Source organism: Apodemus sylvaticus, chromosome 1 (genome assembly GCF_947179515.1).
Source record: "Apodemus sylvaticus chromosome 1, mApoSyl1.1, whole genome shotgun sequence".
Taxonomy (NCBI): domain Eukaryota; kingdom Metazoa; phylum Chordata; class Mammalia; order Rodentia; family Muridae; genus Apodemus; species Apodemus sylvaticus.
In genome coordinates this window covers 109,072,281-109,087,214 of record NC_067472.1, presented here as the reverse complement: position 1 = coordinate 109,087,214, position 14,934 = coordinate 109,072,281, and the positions used below count along the sequence as shown (strand labels likewise).

Genomic DNA, 14,934 nt, shown 5'->3' with positions numbered 1-14,934 from the left:
CACAGACATACATAGGCAAGACACTCATATGCATAAAAGAAAACTTACAGTTTAAAATTTAAAAACTAAACTATATGAAATTGAAACATTTTAAAAGGTTATAAATATTCAAAAACATCACTTCCTAAGTATTTTTTTTTGTTTTTTGTTTTTTGTTTTTTTGTTTGTTTGTTTGTTTGTTTTTGGATTTGGTTTATTAAAGACAGGGTTTCTCTGTGTTGCCCTGGCTGTCCTGGAACTCACTCAATAGACCAGGCTGGCCTCAAACTCAGAAATCTACCTGCCTCTGCCTCCCAGAGTGCTGGGATTACAGGCGTGCGTCACCACTACCTGGCACTTCCTAAGTATTTTATTATACTTTATAATTATCATTGCTTTTGAGCTTATCTGAGACTGATATATCCCTGAGATAGAAATATTACATACTAGCATCTTATTGTGCATTTCTTCCCAACTCTATATTCAGTGGTGGTTGGTAGCTTGAATCCAGCCACGCTGGGAGTATTTACACCATAGGAAAGGGTAAATACCACAGATTGTAACTGCCTCTCTCCCTTGCCCTCTCGCTTTCCTACTCTCTCACTCTCGCTCTCTCATCTATCCTTTACCAACACCCCACTGATAGTATCTATTGATATAGACTGTGATATAGAGAAAACCATCTTTGGGAAACCTACCTAGCACACACATCCTTTCAACCCTCCCCTGACAAAAGCACACGGCCTGGGGCATGTACAGAGACCCCCACAAAGTGACTTCCCCATCTCCTTTGCCCCAGGGAAGCCCTAATATTAAACAGGGTTCTCTTGACAACTGAAAACCCTGGTTAAACAGAAAGAGAATGGAAGTGTTTTCCTCTAGGACTTGGTTTCTGAGCCAAATGCCTGTCTTGCCGTGAGGCCTCTGTGGCCTGCAGGGCCTGGGGGAGTCAACTTAATCTTCTGCAGAATCCAGAGCAATCCACAGGAGCCTGCCCTAAAATTACATCTGCTCTGGTTTGCCGAATGGAGACTAAATGATAGCCAAATGGCGCTGATTTAATGTTTCCCAACAACCAGAAAATCCCCACAAGAGAGATAAATCAGAGGACGCTGGTCTGCATGTGCACGGGGAGAGGTAGCCAGGGCAGCCCCATGAAGGAAACACCATCAGAGGGCTGGTTACTATCCAGGCAGAATCCAAAGGTACTGTGCTTGTCAGGAGGCTGGATCACAGCCAGGATCTGAGGCGCTGAGATCTGTTAGTAATTCACTGGAAGGACAAAGTTCCAGCAATACAAAATTCAATTGTCCTCCATTAAAGAAAGCCTCTCTCAGTACCAGCTGAGTACAGCTGATGAATAAATCCCTCCCATTAGTGGAAAGATAATTTCACATAAATACATTGGGAGACCTTCAGAGCAGGACTCAAAGTCTTCGCTGAGCCTCACCTGCTTAACTGGTTTGCCATGTAATTACATTTAGACCAAGGGCCTCAGAAGGAAACCACTGACTGAATTAGCATTAGCTAGACTGTGCAGAGTGAGGTGAGGTGAGGTGTGTGGTGGGGAGCGGGGTTGGGGGGTGGGGGAGGGGGTGTTGAGGCATGTGGTGCATTATGGGTAGTTGTTGTTGCCTTCAGAAAGGACAAGCTGACACGAGTGAGACCAGCTGCTTACAAGCCTGGTGTTAATTGCTTTTCTCATCAAACAGAGAAAAGTTTATCACTTGAGGGAAGTAAGGATCTGGGTGCCTAATGAAGATGGGATAGAGTTTGAGATTTTTTTTTCATTAGTGCCCACAGGCCCTATTAGTAGCTCTTTCATAGGCCAGAAAGAGGGCAGGTCCTGAACCAGGAAAAAGCAGAGGTGAGTACCTTCCATTTTGCTCGAGACCAGTCATCAATGGCAGTGCCCACAGCACCCTGGTCTCCCAGAGCATTTGCCTGAGCCAGCATCTTCATTCCCATCCATGGCTCCTGCACCAATGGACCGAGCATCCAGCCTAGAAACGTTGGGCCCACACTCCAGTCTCCTGAAACCACATTCCTGGCAGCCTTGGACAAACATTAAGACCTCTCAATCTCCTCGGTACAAAAACTGGAAAGGATCCTGGCAACTTCCTGGTTGGCTCCTTCAGAGGCTCTGTCAAACTGCCTTCAGAACCACCAGAGGGAGGGAGGAATTCTGTCAGCATTGCATCTTGGGCGGGTCTTCTTTTGGTTTGTTTCCTACTTTGAGGTCCTTAGGAAATGTCATCTAGCAAAGTATTCTACTTCTGAAACGTGTGAAAACCATCCCTCTAGTTGATTGCTAATTGTCCTGTTTATTTGGTCAGTCCACCATTTTCCCCCTGTGACTGAGTACCAGGCAGGGTCCAGGCACTGCACTGTGGAGAAAGCCTTGCCATGCCCTCCAACTTCCTGACGTCTGGGTGGAGAGGAGAGGGGTGTGCAGCTTGGCAAGGTACCAAGGTCTCGAGGGAGTGAGGTGTGAGTTCTGAGCGCGAACATCAGGAAAGGCTTTGCAGAAGTCCTTTGAGGTGGAGTGAAGGAGGAGACTGTTGGAGCGAGTGTAGAGATGACATTTTAGGCAAATGGGAGAGCAGCACACAGACATGGGCACCACACGGCATTTTCCTGGAAGCCGCAGGAAACGTGCATGGTTTGTTGTCTAGAATACAAGGGACAGGTTCCCAAGCAGACACCCCAAGGGTGCTATCACCTCTCCTTCTCTTCCCATTTTCAGATAAAAGGAAGTATAGCCTCCATCCTGTTCTCTTGTATTCTCACCTCCAGTAATAAATGATGGTTATTGTTAATCACTGTACTGTTGTTACATTGTACCAAGATGAAAAAAGGAAACAAACAAAAACAAACAAAAAATAAGAACTGTCGCATACCTGCACAAGTTCAAAGATAAAGGAAATAGCAGAGCTGGGATTTGAACCTACACCACAGGACTCTCGTCATGTGCTTAACCATACCGTGTTGCTCCTTGGGATCAGCTTTCTCCCCTCACAGCAGATGACAGACTTAGAAAAATAGCATCGGGATGAGATACTTGAAAATGTTTCCCCAGAGTGATTCTCTCAAGGACACATTGATATCTTGAGAGGTGGTTGTTTTAAGATTATTGTTTGTATGAAATGAACATGTGAGGGGGTGTAAATCATGTCTAAATGACCAGCCTTCTGGCTGTGACTTCTGGGCTTCCCTGAGGACCCTGAAAGGTATTTCATGTTCTTCTCTCTTCTCTTCCCACAGGCACGCTTGTGTCATCCGTGGACAAGTGATGACGTCAGATGGGACCCCACTGGTTGGCGTGAACATCAGTTTCATCAATAACCCTCTCTTTGGATACACAATCAGCAGGCAAGATGGCAGGTAGGAGACCCTTTGTGGGCCGGGGAGAGTTAGGGCCTGACAGTTAGGGGCTATAGTCTTGCAGTGTAGCTGCCCTGGATCAATTATGTAGATAGAGGGTCAGACCTGGACCCAGACAGCCTGCACTCTAACACCCAGCTCTGCAGCCTACTGTCTCATGACTGCACCCGCCTCCGGCCTCTGTCCCCTTTGACTGTAGACATGACACCTTCTTCTCATCAGGCTTTCATGTACACAGAGGGTTCCTTGTCCATGTTATGGTGCCCAGAGACTCATGGGAATACTGTCCCAGGACTACTTTATAACGGATAAGATGGCTCCTGGAATCTTACCATTTGGTTACTACCTTTCAACTGCTTAGAAGTTGCTCCCATAGAAGCCATTTAGGTGATAGCAGAATTCTGGCCTTTTAATTCCCCCGAGAACAAACAACAGTATGAAGAAAAGCTAGGGTTCCCTTACCGGCCCTGGACCTCCCCCTACCATGTCTAGAGTATGCTTGGACAAATGTTGCCTCCCTGGAGCGTCAGCTTCTTAGTCTGAAGCAGGACCCTAACAACATCTACCTAATACAATGGAGCGAGGATTAGAGGAATGGGTAGGACTGCACAGTGGGTGAGAAAGCACCTAGCTTATAGTTTGTCCTGCCACACAAGAATCCACTTCCTAATGTGACACACAGTAAGTAAATAAATAGTGGATGTAAGACAAATACTAATTATTACAAATTGTTGAATAACGAGGACAGAGTAGCACAAATATTTCAGAGCAAAAGAAGGCAAGTGGACTATTCAGGCTGTCGGTGGTGAGAAGTCCTCTATTTTTAATGAAATCAGGTGATGGCAGTCCATCTGGCTGAGCGTGGGCCCATAAGGTTGATTCCTCACTCCGTGTTGGAAATTATGCTCCAGCCTGATTGATTTTAGCACCTCTTTAATCCAATATCAGATGTGAGCATGTCCCAGCCGAGGTGATAATGAAGCAGGACTCATCTGTTTGGAGACATGTGTGCCTCTTAGACAGCTTGGCAAGCTTGGTGTGGGGAGCCTCCCCTCCTCCATGGCAGTGGGAAGGGCACAGCGAGAAGAGGTCTGTGCAGGCTCCAAGGAGGAAACCTGGCCAGGCCAGGCCACGGTGGCTCCCTGCCCTGCACAGTTTCTGCCCAGAAGCCCCTTGGCAAACCCACCAGGGCATAAAGGAGCTTCCTTTATTGACTGTGTCTGTCTTCCGGTTTAGAATAGAAATGGCAGCTGTGGGAACCCTAGGACATGGGTATTCTTAGTAAGTTACCGCCCACCGGGGAACAGTCATCCAAACAGGAGCTTTCGGAGATTGTTCTCTTTGCCACGAAACTTTCCACATGAAAGAGTAAACTGTCAGTCAGTCGGCTCCTCTGGGCTTGCTTAGACTACAACCAAGAAACTTGCCACAGTAATCCTATATGTTGTGGCCTTAGCCTATTCTTTGGCATCTTTGGACTACGATTTCCCTGTTTGTGCTATACTGGCCATATCTACTGTTTCTTGAGAGCATTGAGCACCAAGAGGGAGGTTTCCTGCATCAGCCTCCCACGCTGTGAGATAGAAAGGATGCTGCTTAGAGTTTGCATTTCAAATAAGTTCTCGACCATACATCACTGGCCGAAAATGTCCTTTCCAACACAGACATAACATATGGGAAAGTTATCACATGTTCCCATAGTGTGTGAAACCCCCTCGGTTGCATATGAACAAGGAACATCTGGCCCTCTCCATGCCTCCTTCCTTGACTCAGTGTTGCTTATGCCTGATCCACAGGAGCCACAAGGCTAAAGATAGTCAGCAGGTGAGGATGAGTGTGTGTGCACTGAAGGCTTAGGCTGCATCCAACTTGCCTGTACAATCCACATTTTCCAGGCAGCACCACTTCCCTACCTGCAACTTGACACAAACACACACACACACACACACACACATATATACACACACACCACTTGATGTCAAATGTTAACAATAGCTCATACACAGAAAACAGTAACAGAGAAGATACGCAAAAAGATGGAAAATGCAAGTCATGAAGGAAAACTAAGAGACCTGCACACAAGAGAAGCAATTCAGGCTCTCTGACTTGAAACGTGATGCCCAAGGAACTCATGGCATCATGGGCTTGCCCATCCATCACTCGAGCTAATTAGCAACCTTGCCAAATGCTTATGATGCTCTGCCTAATTTTATAGATGGAGAAACTGAGGCTTGGAAAGGTGGTATAACTCACCTGTAATATGAGTGGTGTTTGACCAGCAAGAGATAGGCTCCATTTGAGAACCAGGCCTTCCTTCTGGGGTCAAGTCCATGTTTACATCTACAACAGGGTTTCCCAAGCAGATGAGCAGGCCCGGCCTCAGGTTATAGCACTCAGCCCCTGGCATGGCTAGCTGCCCTGCCCTGCTCACAGCCTTGAAGAAAAGTCTTCCCTTATTTATCATCCCTCCATCCCTATAGACTGCCTCTCTTGAACAGAGCTTTTGAGTCCAGCCAAATTTGTGTTTGGCTGTTAAAAAAAAAAAACATATGAATACAGATAATCATTTGTTCTGTGACAGCAATACCACCCAGTGTTTCCCCCAGACTGTGGGTATTCTCCTGGAGAACATACCCTGAACTCTTGGACTACAATAAATGCCCACCCTTGGTGTTTCTCCATCATCCCTTCCTGAAGGATGGTGCCATCTAATTGTAAACATTAGCATAAAAGGGGCAATGAGTAGTTAAGTGTGTGGAAAACTTCCGCAGAAAGAAGAGTCTATTTTTAGGGTTTGAGGAATCATAATCAGGGTCATCTACCATGAGCAGAATTTGCCTCTGGGACAGGACGGTTGAATACAAGATCCAGGCAATCTCTAGGTTGGGAAGGGAAGAATGAACTGGACAGCCAAAGCTAACCAAAGTTGTGTGTGTCAAGGTAAAGATGTGATCCTGTGTTGAGGGGTCTCACAAACCAGCGGCAGAGATAGTGACTGGGTTGATCTGAGTCAGTAGACAAGGTAAGAGGGGACTTGCCCATTTAGCAGTCAGTTTAGAAGAAATGGTAGTGTCTCTTGTATTCATTCTGAGAGTTAAGTATCCCTAGAAAGACAGGGAAATGGGTGTCCTAGGCACTGGAACAATTACAGTGCACTGCAGCGTGGGATTGTCAGGGGTCTCTGTGATACAACAGTCCCATAGGAAGAAATGAGAATTCTGCTTGGACAAGGCTTTGTCATGGCAGGCTCCACAGCATGCCCTAGCTGGGCATGATCGCACACACCCGGCATCTCATATATTTTGAGGCTGGAGCAGAAGAATTATGAGTTGAAGAGCAGCCTGGTCTACACAGAGAGACTCTGTGTCAAAAAAAAAAAAAAAATAAGCCCATAAAGCTAAATGTACCACCTAAGAGGACTTTGTCCAAGGAGGTACTGCAGTGGGGGAGAGCCAGCAAAGCTACGGGTCTCAGGTCACCACAACAGATCAACAAGCTCAGTACACAAGAACTAGAAGGAGGGTGGCCCAGACATACTCCAAAAACTAAAGTCCTAATGGTCAGAGTTACTCAAAGGTGGACCTGTCCTCCTGTAGAGCAGCAAGCTTCTGGTGACTGGATCTGTGCTAGTATGAAACAGCCCCTCGCTGGCGCTAGAAGGGACTAGCCCCTCACGCTGGGAGAGACATGGCAACATGGCCGCTAAGTTCATTTTTTGAGACTCAGCTATTACTCAGCTTTAGAAAAAAAAAAAGCAAGCTCTAGGCTGGACTCACACACCAAACACAGGGCTTGAAGTGAGCATCAAACACTGCTCTTGCCTAAGCAGACCTATCCTGCAGGATGTGTGCCACACCTTGATTTCTGGCCTCTGTGCCCATAACCTGAGCTCTCCCAGCCTCTGACCATGTGGTTGTAGAAGAGGCTAGCCTCCCCAGAGGGCCGGCAACGGGCAGAAACATTAAGGTATACAAATGGGAACTCATATGCCTTGACTTTCAAAGCTGAAAGGGGCACACCATGGTTTAGAAAGGTAAGGGTTGTCTGCATGTGGTAGGGACTGAGGTGGTCAGATCCCCAAAACTGCTAATATGTTTCTGGAGGAGTAACATCTGGGAATAAGGTACTTGGGGGTAAAGTGAGGAAATTATGCTCTCACTCAAACCTGAAACAAGAGACCCGGGGTAGAGCTGTCTGAGGCAGCGAAGGGCCTGGAGAACACAAGGCCAGAACAGGAATCAGGAGCATGCTCTACTGCTCAGAACACCCTCAAGGAGCCATGAACCGAAGCTGGCCTACTGTCTCTGGACATTTGTCGCAATAATCTCATTTCAGCCAGGCACTTGGGTTTCCATCTCCCCTTGCACTTACAAGATACTGTGGTTCTAATTACACAGTCTCAAACTGCTTAGCTACTTAGGACTTAAGAGCAACCCCTTGGAGAGATGGACAGATGGCCCAGTGGAGAAAGCACTTCTGTGTAAGCATGAGAATCTGAATTTGGATCTCCACCACCCACATAAAAGCTGGGAGGGTGAGACATATGGATCCCGGGGGCTTACTGGGCAGCTAGTCCAGACAAAACTACAAGATCCTGGTTCAGTAAGAGACTTCTCTCAATGCCAGGACCTGGTAGTGCATGCCTTTAATCTCAGCACTTAAGAGGCAGAAGCAGAAAAATCTCTGAGCTTAAGGTTCGCATAGTCTATATAGTGAGCTCCAGAACAGCCAGGACCATTGACATACCCTATCTAAAAAATAAAAAATAAAAATAAACAGTCGGGATGGAGGAGAGAGCAATCTCAAATAGCAATATAACATATAAAAGCAATTGAAGACGATACCTGTATCATACTGTGATACCCAACATAGACAGATGCGTGTGCATATGTGCTTATACACCCACACAAACACACATACACACACACATGAACACACACACACTGAGAGAGAGAGAGAGAGAGAGAGAGAGAGAGAGAGAGAGAGAGAGAGAGAGCTACCTTGGGTTTCATACAGGGAAAACTGAAACTTAGAGAGGCTGGCTGATTTGCTCATGGCCACGCTAGAGTTCACGGCAATAAGGATTCAATGCAGGGTTCGTAATGCCCAGGGAACACCTACTCAATCTCATTCTGCTGGCTCTTTGTGGGCTCTGGCTGACACAGTAACAGCACCAGGCTCTCCACAGCAGAGGTTCACCAGCTGCCCTGCGTCCTGCTAAACAGCTCCTGCTGCAGTGGTTAATTTGGCATCTGTAAACTCTCCCTGGCCTTACAGCAACAACTAATGGTTTCTGGGGTCATTGTCACTGTTTGTGACTGCAATCCAGTCTCGGGGTGTCAGAGTAGCACTCACCAAGTCCTCAGCCCTTTCCTGTGACTTCCAGGATCTCACTGTTCTCATCATCTTTCTGCTCTTACTGTCCCCCACCCACCCACAGCTTTGACTTGGTCACAAATGGCGGCATCTCCATCATCTTGAGATTCGAACGGGCTCCCTTCATCACACAGGAGCACACCCTCTGGCTGCCCTGGGACCGCTTCTTTGTCATGGAGACCATCATCATGAGACACGAGGAGAATGAGATCCCCAGCTGTGATCTCAGCAACTTTGCCCGCCCCAACCCTGTGGTCTCTCCATCCCCGCTGACATCCTTCGCCAGCTCCTGTGCTGAGAAAGGCCCCATTGTCCCAGAGATCCAGGTACCCAGACTTCTTGATGACATCAGGCTATTCTTTTATTTTATTTGGGGACAGAAGATAATCTCACAGACAATGGAAAAAGAGGAAAGTGCCTGTTTGGGCTTGGGTGAGACCCCCAAAGCCCACTTTGCCAAATCCCATAGTGGACATGGCATCAGGATATCAAGACTATCCTATATGCTACAGCCTGGTGCGTGCTTCCAGTCTGCCTGGCACACAGGGGCTTACAATAAACTCCTTGACTCTTCCTACCCTGCCTTCCTGTTTTATTCTACTGTGTTCTTCAGCTTTCAGAATCTCACCTCTCTTGGTATTTCTGCTATAAGTATTTATAATAATAGTTTCTATGAATAGGAATAAGCCATGGGATCCCAAGTACTAAGCATTTTAATAAAGAGTAAATAAGAAAAATGTAACATGAGGTGCTTAGCACAATGTCTGATACCTACTAAGTGCTTGATAAATTTTAGCTATTATTACTGCTAAGATTATTTAACACATGCTGCCTCCGTGCCAATTAAGGATTGCTTTGGATCAAATCTGCACACGCAAATGGTTTACTTCATTATCATTAAAGGGAAGTAATCGAGAAAAAATGTATTTTAATCTGATGAAAATTAAGATAGATACTTTGCCCAGCGAAGCCATTTTGAGTTGGATCTCCTCCATCATCCCCAGTCTGACGTCTGCAGGCAGAAAAGAAGCCTAGAGTAAGACTGGAAATAACAGTGCAGAAGCGAGAGTCTCCTGCCTGTCTAATGAGGCCTCAGCAATGTGCATGGTAACAGGGTGGCCTGGTGCGGGTGGACCAGAGCATTTATACATTTACGTGTGTGTGTGTGTGTGTGTGTGTGTGTGTGTGTGTGTGTGTGTGTTTCACGCCTAGATGAGCAAACACGTCTCCCTGAGCGTACCCTGTTGAGCAGTTTCCAGTGTCAGTCCCCAATAAAGAAACACAACCACTTCTGAATTCTCACTGTACAGAAAGCTCACTCCTTCTCAGAGATTCAGCGCCTGTCTCCTGTCTCAATGGCCAGGCTGACCTTTTGTATGAAATGCTTGTCAGCAGAGACAGAACTTGCTGGAGAGAAGTAATTTGTTAGTCAACCCTGGCCCAGCTCCAGCCAGACATCTTTTCCCAGAAGCAGGGACTGTGGAACAAATGAGGTTCAAGGTCACACTCTCTTTACATTGCTCTCTGAGCTGGATGCCCACAGGTTCAGCTGGGGCACAAACCTTGCTTACTGTTAGTCTCACAAAACACATTAAAAAAAAAAACAAAAAAAAAACTCTTTGTTTCCCCAGTCCCATTGTTGGTTGATATTTGCAAGTGCTGGAAGGTGGAAACTGTGATGGTGCATTAACAAAGGGAAATATTTATGAGAGCATCAGGCCAGCACTCAAGTGCAGCCTGTGGCTCGCCTGGGTGTATAGCCTGCTTTGCCTGGAACTATAAACTGTGGCCTGGGAAGATGGCCCTGGATTAAGCCCAATCTAGTGTTTCCTGTTTTTGAAAGAACATCACAGACAAAATGTCTAAACCCTTCTATAGAATAAACAGAACGAGAAGGGCTCAGTTCCCTGGTAAACACGGGGTAAAAATAGTCACATCCCTTGAATGGACATGGTAGGCTCAATTGACTTAATGTTCCCTTCTTGAGAAAGAGCCCAGAGCATGGAGCTGATGACAGTCCCCTGTGTTTGCCTTATGGTGGTCATCTGGAATTCACTGACTGTTCCCATCTTCAGTCTTCTCTGCTCATCTGGAAGGCACTGGAGTTGGGAGCCATTGTGCACTGAAAACTCCTCTCTGGAGACACACTGGGACATCGGAACAGGACCTTGTCAGGTTCTCAGGCACTGCCTGAAGATGTGTTTGCCCAACCTAGTGTGGTCTCTGCTGACCGTTCAAAAAGGACACATTTGAACTCGATCTCACTTTAGGAAAGCTCTAGGCAGAAGCCACCATCCATCAGGCTCCACTTGCTGCCTGCCTTAGTCTTTCTTCACAGCAGTCCTGCTCTCAGCTCCATGACACGGTACCAACCACATCACTGTCCTGCCTAGCAATGGCGAGGCACTTTGCATATGTGGCCTTCCTGGGGTTGATCCAGTGAGGAAGTGCAGATTCTCCTTGAGTTTTCCTTGAGTTTTCCTGGCTGACACAGCTAATGAGTCAGAGCTGTGCATTGCTGAGTATCCTTATATGTCAAGTATGTTCTTGTTCATGTTGCACTGGGGAGGGGGCCGAGGCTCGCGGAGGTAAATTTGTCAGCGCAGGTACACCATGTAGGAGCTGGCCCTAGAGACCTAGTCCTCCTGCCTTTCTCGTTCTCTTCCCTCTCCTCCATCCTACCATCTTCCTGCTATTCTTCCTTCTCCTCCTCTGCTTCCTCCCGTGCCTTCTGAACACCTAAGGCCACAAGGTCTTGGATGTCACTTCCCTGGGACCCACAGTGATATCCCTGCTATGATCTGTCTGTGTTGTAGGCTCTGCAAGAGGAAATTGTCATTGCTGGCTGCAAGATGAGGTTGAGCTATCTGAGCAGCCGCACACCTGGCTATAAGTCTGTCCTGAGGATCAGTCTCACACACCCCACGATCCCCTTCAATCTCATGAAGGTCCACCTCATGGTGGCAGTGGAGGGTCGGCTCTTCAGGAAGTGGTTTGCTGCAGCTCCTGACCTATCCTATTACTTCATCTGGGACAAGACAGATGTCTACAACCAGAAGGTGTTTGGGCTCTCAGAAGCCTTTGGTAAGTCTCCCCTAAGCAACTGCAATACAGGTTCCACATGTTGGCAGAGACAGTGCAGAACTGAGGAAGCAGCTTCCCTCATGGGTGTGTCTTCTTTCCTTCCTTCCTTCCTTCCTTCCTTCCTTCCTTCCTTCCTTCCTTCCTTCCTTCCTTCTTTCCTTCCTTCCTTCCTTCCTTCTTTCTTTTGTCTTTTCAGGTCAAATCCTGCTAGGGCTTAATGGGGCTGTGAGACCTCAGTACTATCCATAGCCCAGAAGAATACATTGAAAGTATTTTTCAACGAAATATTGTATTTCATTGAAATACTGAGTAAACAAAGCCCAAGCATGATAAGTGGTTATAGAACCAGAACAGTCCTCGAACAGTACTATGGTGCTGTGTGGTAGGCTAAGTAAAATATACTGTGTGCCAGGAGAGCAGCCTATGCACATGTTATCTGGTCATCCGGCATCCATCCTGCCGAAATCTAAAATTAAAATAGAGTGACAAAGGCTGGGGTGCTTCTGTATTTTCAGTTAGAAGAGCTGAAGTTAGAACTTGTGCAAGATGACTCACCTACATCTAAATTAGAGCAGGGTCCTAGAAGCTTCGGAGAGAGACACAGTCAGTAGTCATGACACCTAGCAAGGTGACTGAGGAGCAATAGCCCAGCAAATTCCTTCATCTCAAACCCTAGTCCCATTCAATTGTCTTTGCCTAGTGAACACAGAAAAGAACTAAGAAGCCAAATTGTACTTAAAAGGGGAAGAGAGAAAGGAAAGAAGGGGAAAGGAATTGTGGGAGGCAGGAAGGAACTGGGAGGATCTCTTGAACCCCTACTCCATGAAATACTATAGATTGGACTTGATATGTTGGACACGCTAACACCACCGTGAATCTCACAGCTCCATCCTTTGGAGGATGGCTAAGGTACCAACTACAGTGACATCCTAAGGATGCACAGACAGATGGAAGAGAACTAGATTTATCCAGATCTTTATTAAAATTGCATCCTTACTTTATGACACAAAGGCTCTCTGGGAACAGAAATGCCCTATCTCACCATTCACAACCTTCTATCATCTATCATCTACAAAAACATAGCCAAGGCCCTAAGGCCTCCCACAGTGAGACGAGCTCATGTGGTGCCCACTATGCAATTTCAGAAGGTCCTCCGTGCAGTGGGAGTCCAGAGCTAGGGTTCATCCTGCTGAGATCATCATAGTCAGAGACAAGGCTCATGACTGCCACTGAAACCGGCACATCGTTTAGCCCACTCTGCTGTTGCTGTGGGTGGTTAGCCATCTTTTAAGTCATCCGTGAACAACATTCAGAGGCTGACCAGTTATTAAATCTTGTCTCAACCACATTGTCAGATGTCTCCATCTAGAAAACAGTGTGCTTTCTGAGGAGTTACTCAGAAGAGATAGATAGCTTGCCTGTCTCAGCTGATGCTCTCCCAAGCCCACTGTCTGAGTGTCCACAGAGACCAAGCTTAGGGAACTCATAATCTTTTAAATCATAGATGACTAAAAACAATCAACTTCTCAACTGAGTATTTTTCTTTAAGCATCTCCTATGACATCAGCTGGCCTTCGTGACCATGATGTCCAGGGAGTGAGTAATATTTCTGGATTGGACATGGTTAGATTCTCACCTGATTGAACATTGTGTCAAAAATAAAGTCACAGTGAAAAGTTCTTAGGATACTACAGAGTTTGGATCCTCAAAATGCATATAAAAGCCAACTGCTCTCCATGTACATATATACACACACCTACACATACATATGCACTCACATACATGTGGACAGTACCACAACATATACAGAGCATTTTAAAAGATTATTACCCAGAACCACTCACTTGGGTCTTTTTGAAAGTGTGTGGTGTATTTAATTTTTCCTAATAATGTGCAGTTGCTCTTTAAAAAAAAAAGTTTTTAAGGCCTAGCATCACTGTGTTGGTATTTGGTATTTCACATGGTTCTAGCTCTCAAGTAGAAGCATGATCCTTTTTATTTTTCCTATAATAGTCAGGGGCCTTGTCTGTGGGACTGAGGGTCAGAGAGGAGACTTTGCTCACCTGTGCACTTTGTTTTTGTGTCCCTGTAGTTTCTGTGGGTTATGAATACGAATCCTGCCCAGATCTGATCCTGTGGGAGAAACGGACAGCGGTGCTGCAGGGCTATGAAATCGATGCCTCGAAACTTGGGGGCTGGAGTCTGGATAAGCACCATGCCCTGAACATCCAGAGTGGTGAGTGGAATCATGGATTCCTTGAACTAGGCCAAGGTGGCATCTTCTTTGCTATCCTGTTAGCCTCACAAAAAAAGAAAAGAAGGAAGAAAGGAAGGGGAAGGGGGAAACACACAGTGAAAACACGGGCTTCAAGGTGATCCGTCATTTAGAAGGTTGTCAGCAAGTGGCAGATGAAAGCACAGGACACCAGAGAGACATAGGAGAAGCCCGTCATTCTCCGTCATCAAAGCAGCAATGGAGAGAGGACCCCTGAGCAGCATCCCAGAAGGTCTAGGATCAGCTCTAGTATCAAGTAGGAGATACTCTAAGGGAGCAGCTAAGGAGGTGCAGCTCTGAGGAAGAGTTCTCAGAGAGAAGGTCCATTCTCCGTAACTTGGGCTGAGTGAGACAGAAGAAAGAACTCCGGAAATTCAGGCATAAGCAGCTGGAACCTGGGGTAAGAAGATTATGACTTCAGGCTTCATCCACAGTGGGTGTCATTCATACATATACATTAAGAAACTCAGTCTGGGGCTGGAGAGATGGCTCAGCAGTTAAAGGCTAGGCTCACAGCCATAAAATATGTCTGACCCTCTTCTAAAGCTTTGGGACAGGAGTCTTAGTGACAATGTTATCTTCTACCTATTATTCCCTGGGCAGGTATAGTAACAATATTGGTTATTAGGGATGGTAGCAATGTTGGTTATTAGAGATAGTAATAATGTTGCTTGTTAGGAGTAGTAACAATGTTGCTTATTAGGGATAGTAACAATGATGCTTATTAGGGATAGTAATGGTGTTTTAGGGATGGTAACTATGTTTGTTGCTTATCCCCTGACTAGTATAAAATTGGAAGGATGCTTGTCAGTCCCATAGCATGTCTATAATAGAAA

General features: G+C 46.2%; 1 protein-coding gene across 1 annotated transcript in view; it reads left to right on the top strand.

Moving 5' to 3' along the window:
- The window catches only part of Tenm4 (teneurin transmembrane protein 4), a 561,145-nt gene that overhangs the window by 491,123 nt on the left and 55,088 nt on the right, over window positions 1–14,934 (top strand). Inside the window, 4 exon segments of the mRNA XM_052158525.1 lie at window positions 3,244–3,363; window positions 8,804–9,065; window positions 11,556–11,823; window positions 13,916–14,059. Of these exon segments, the coding sequence (XP_052014485.1) occupies window positions 3,244–3,363; window positions 8,804–9,065; window positions 11,556–11,823; window positions 13,916–14,059 (794 nt within the window).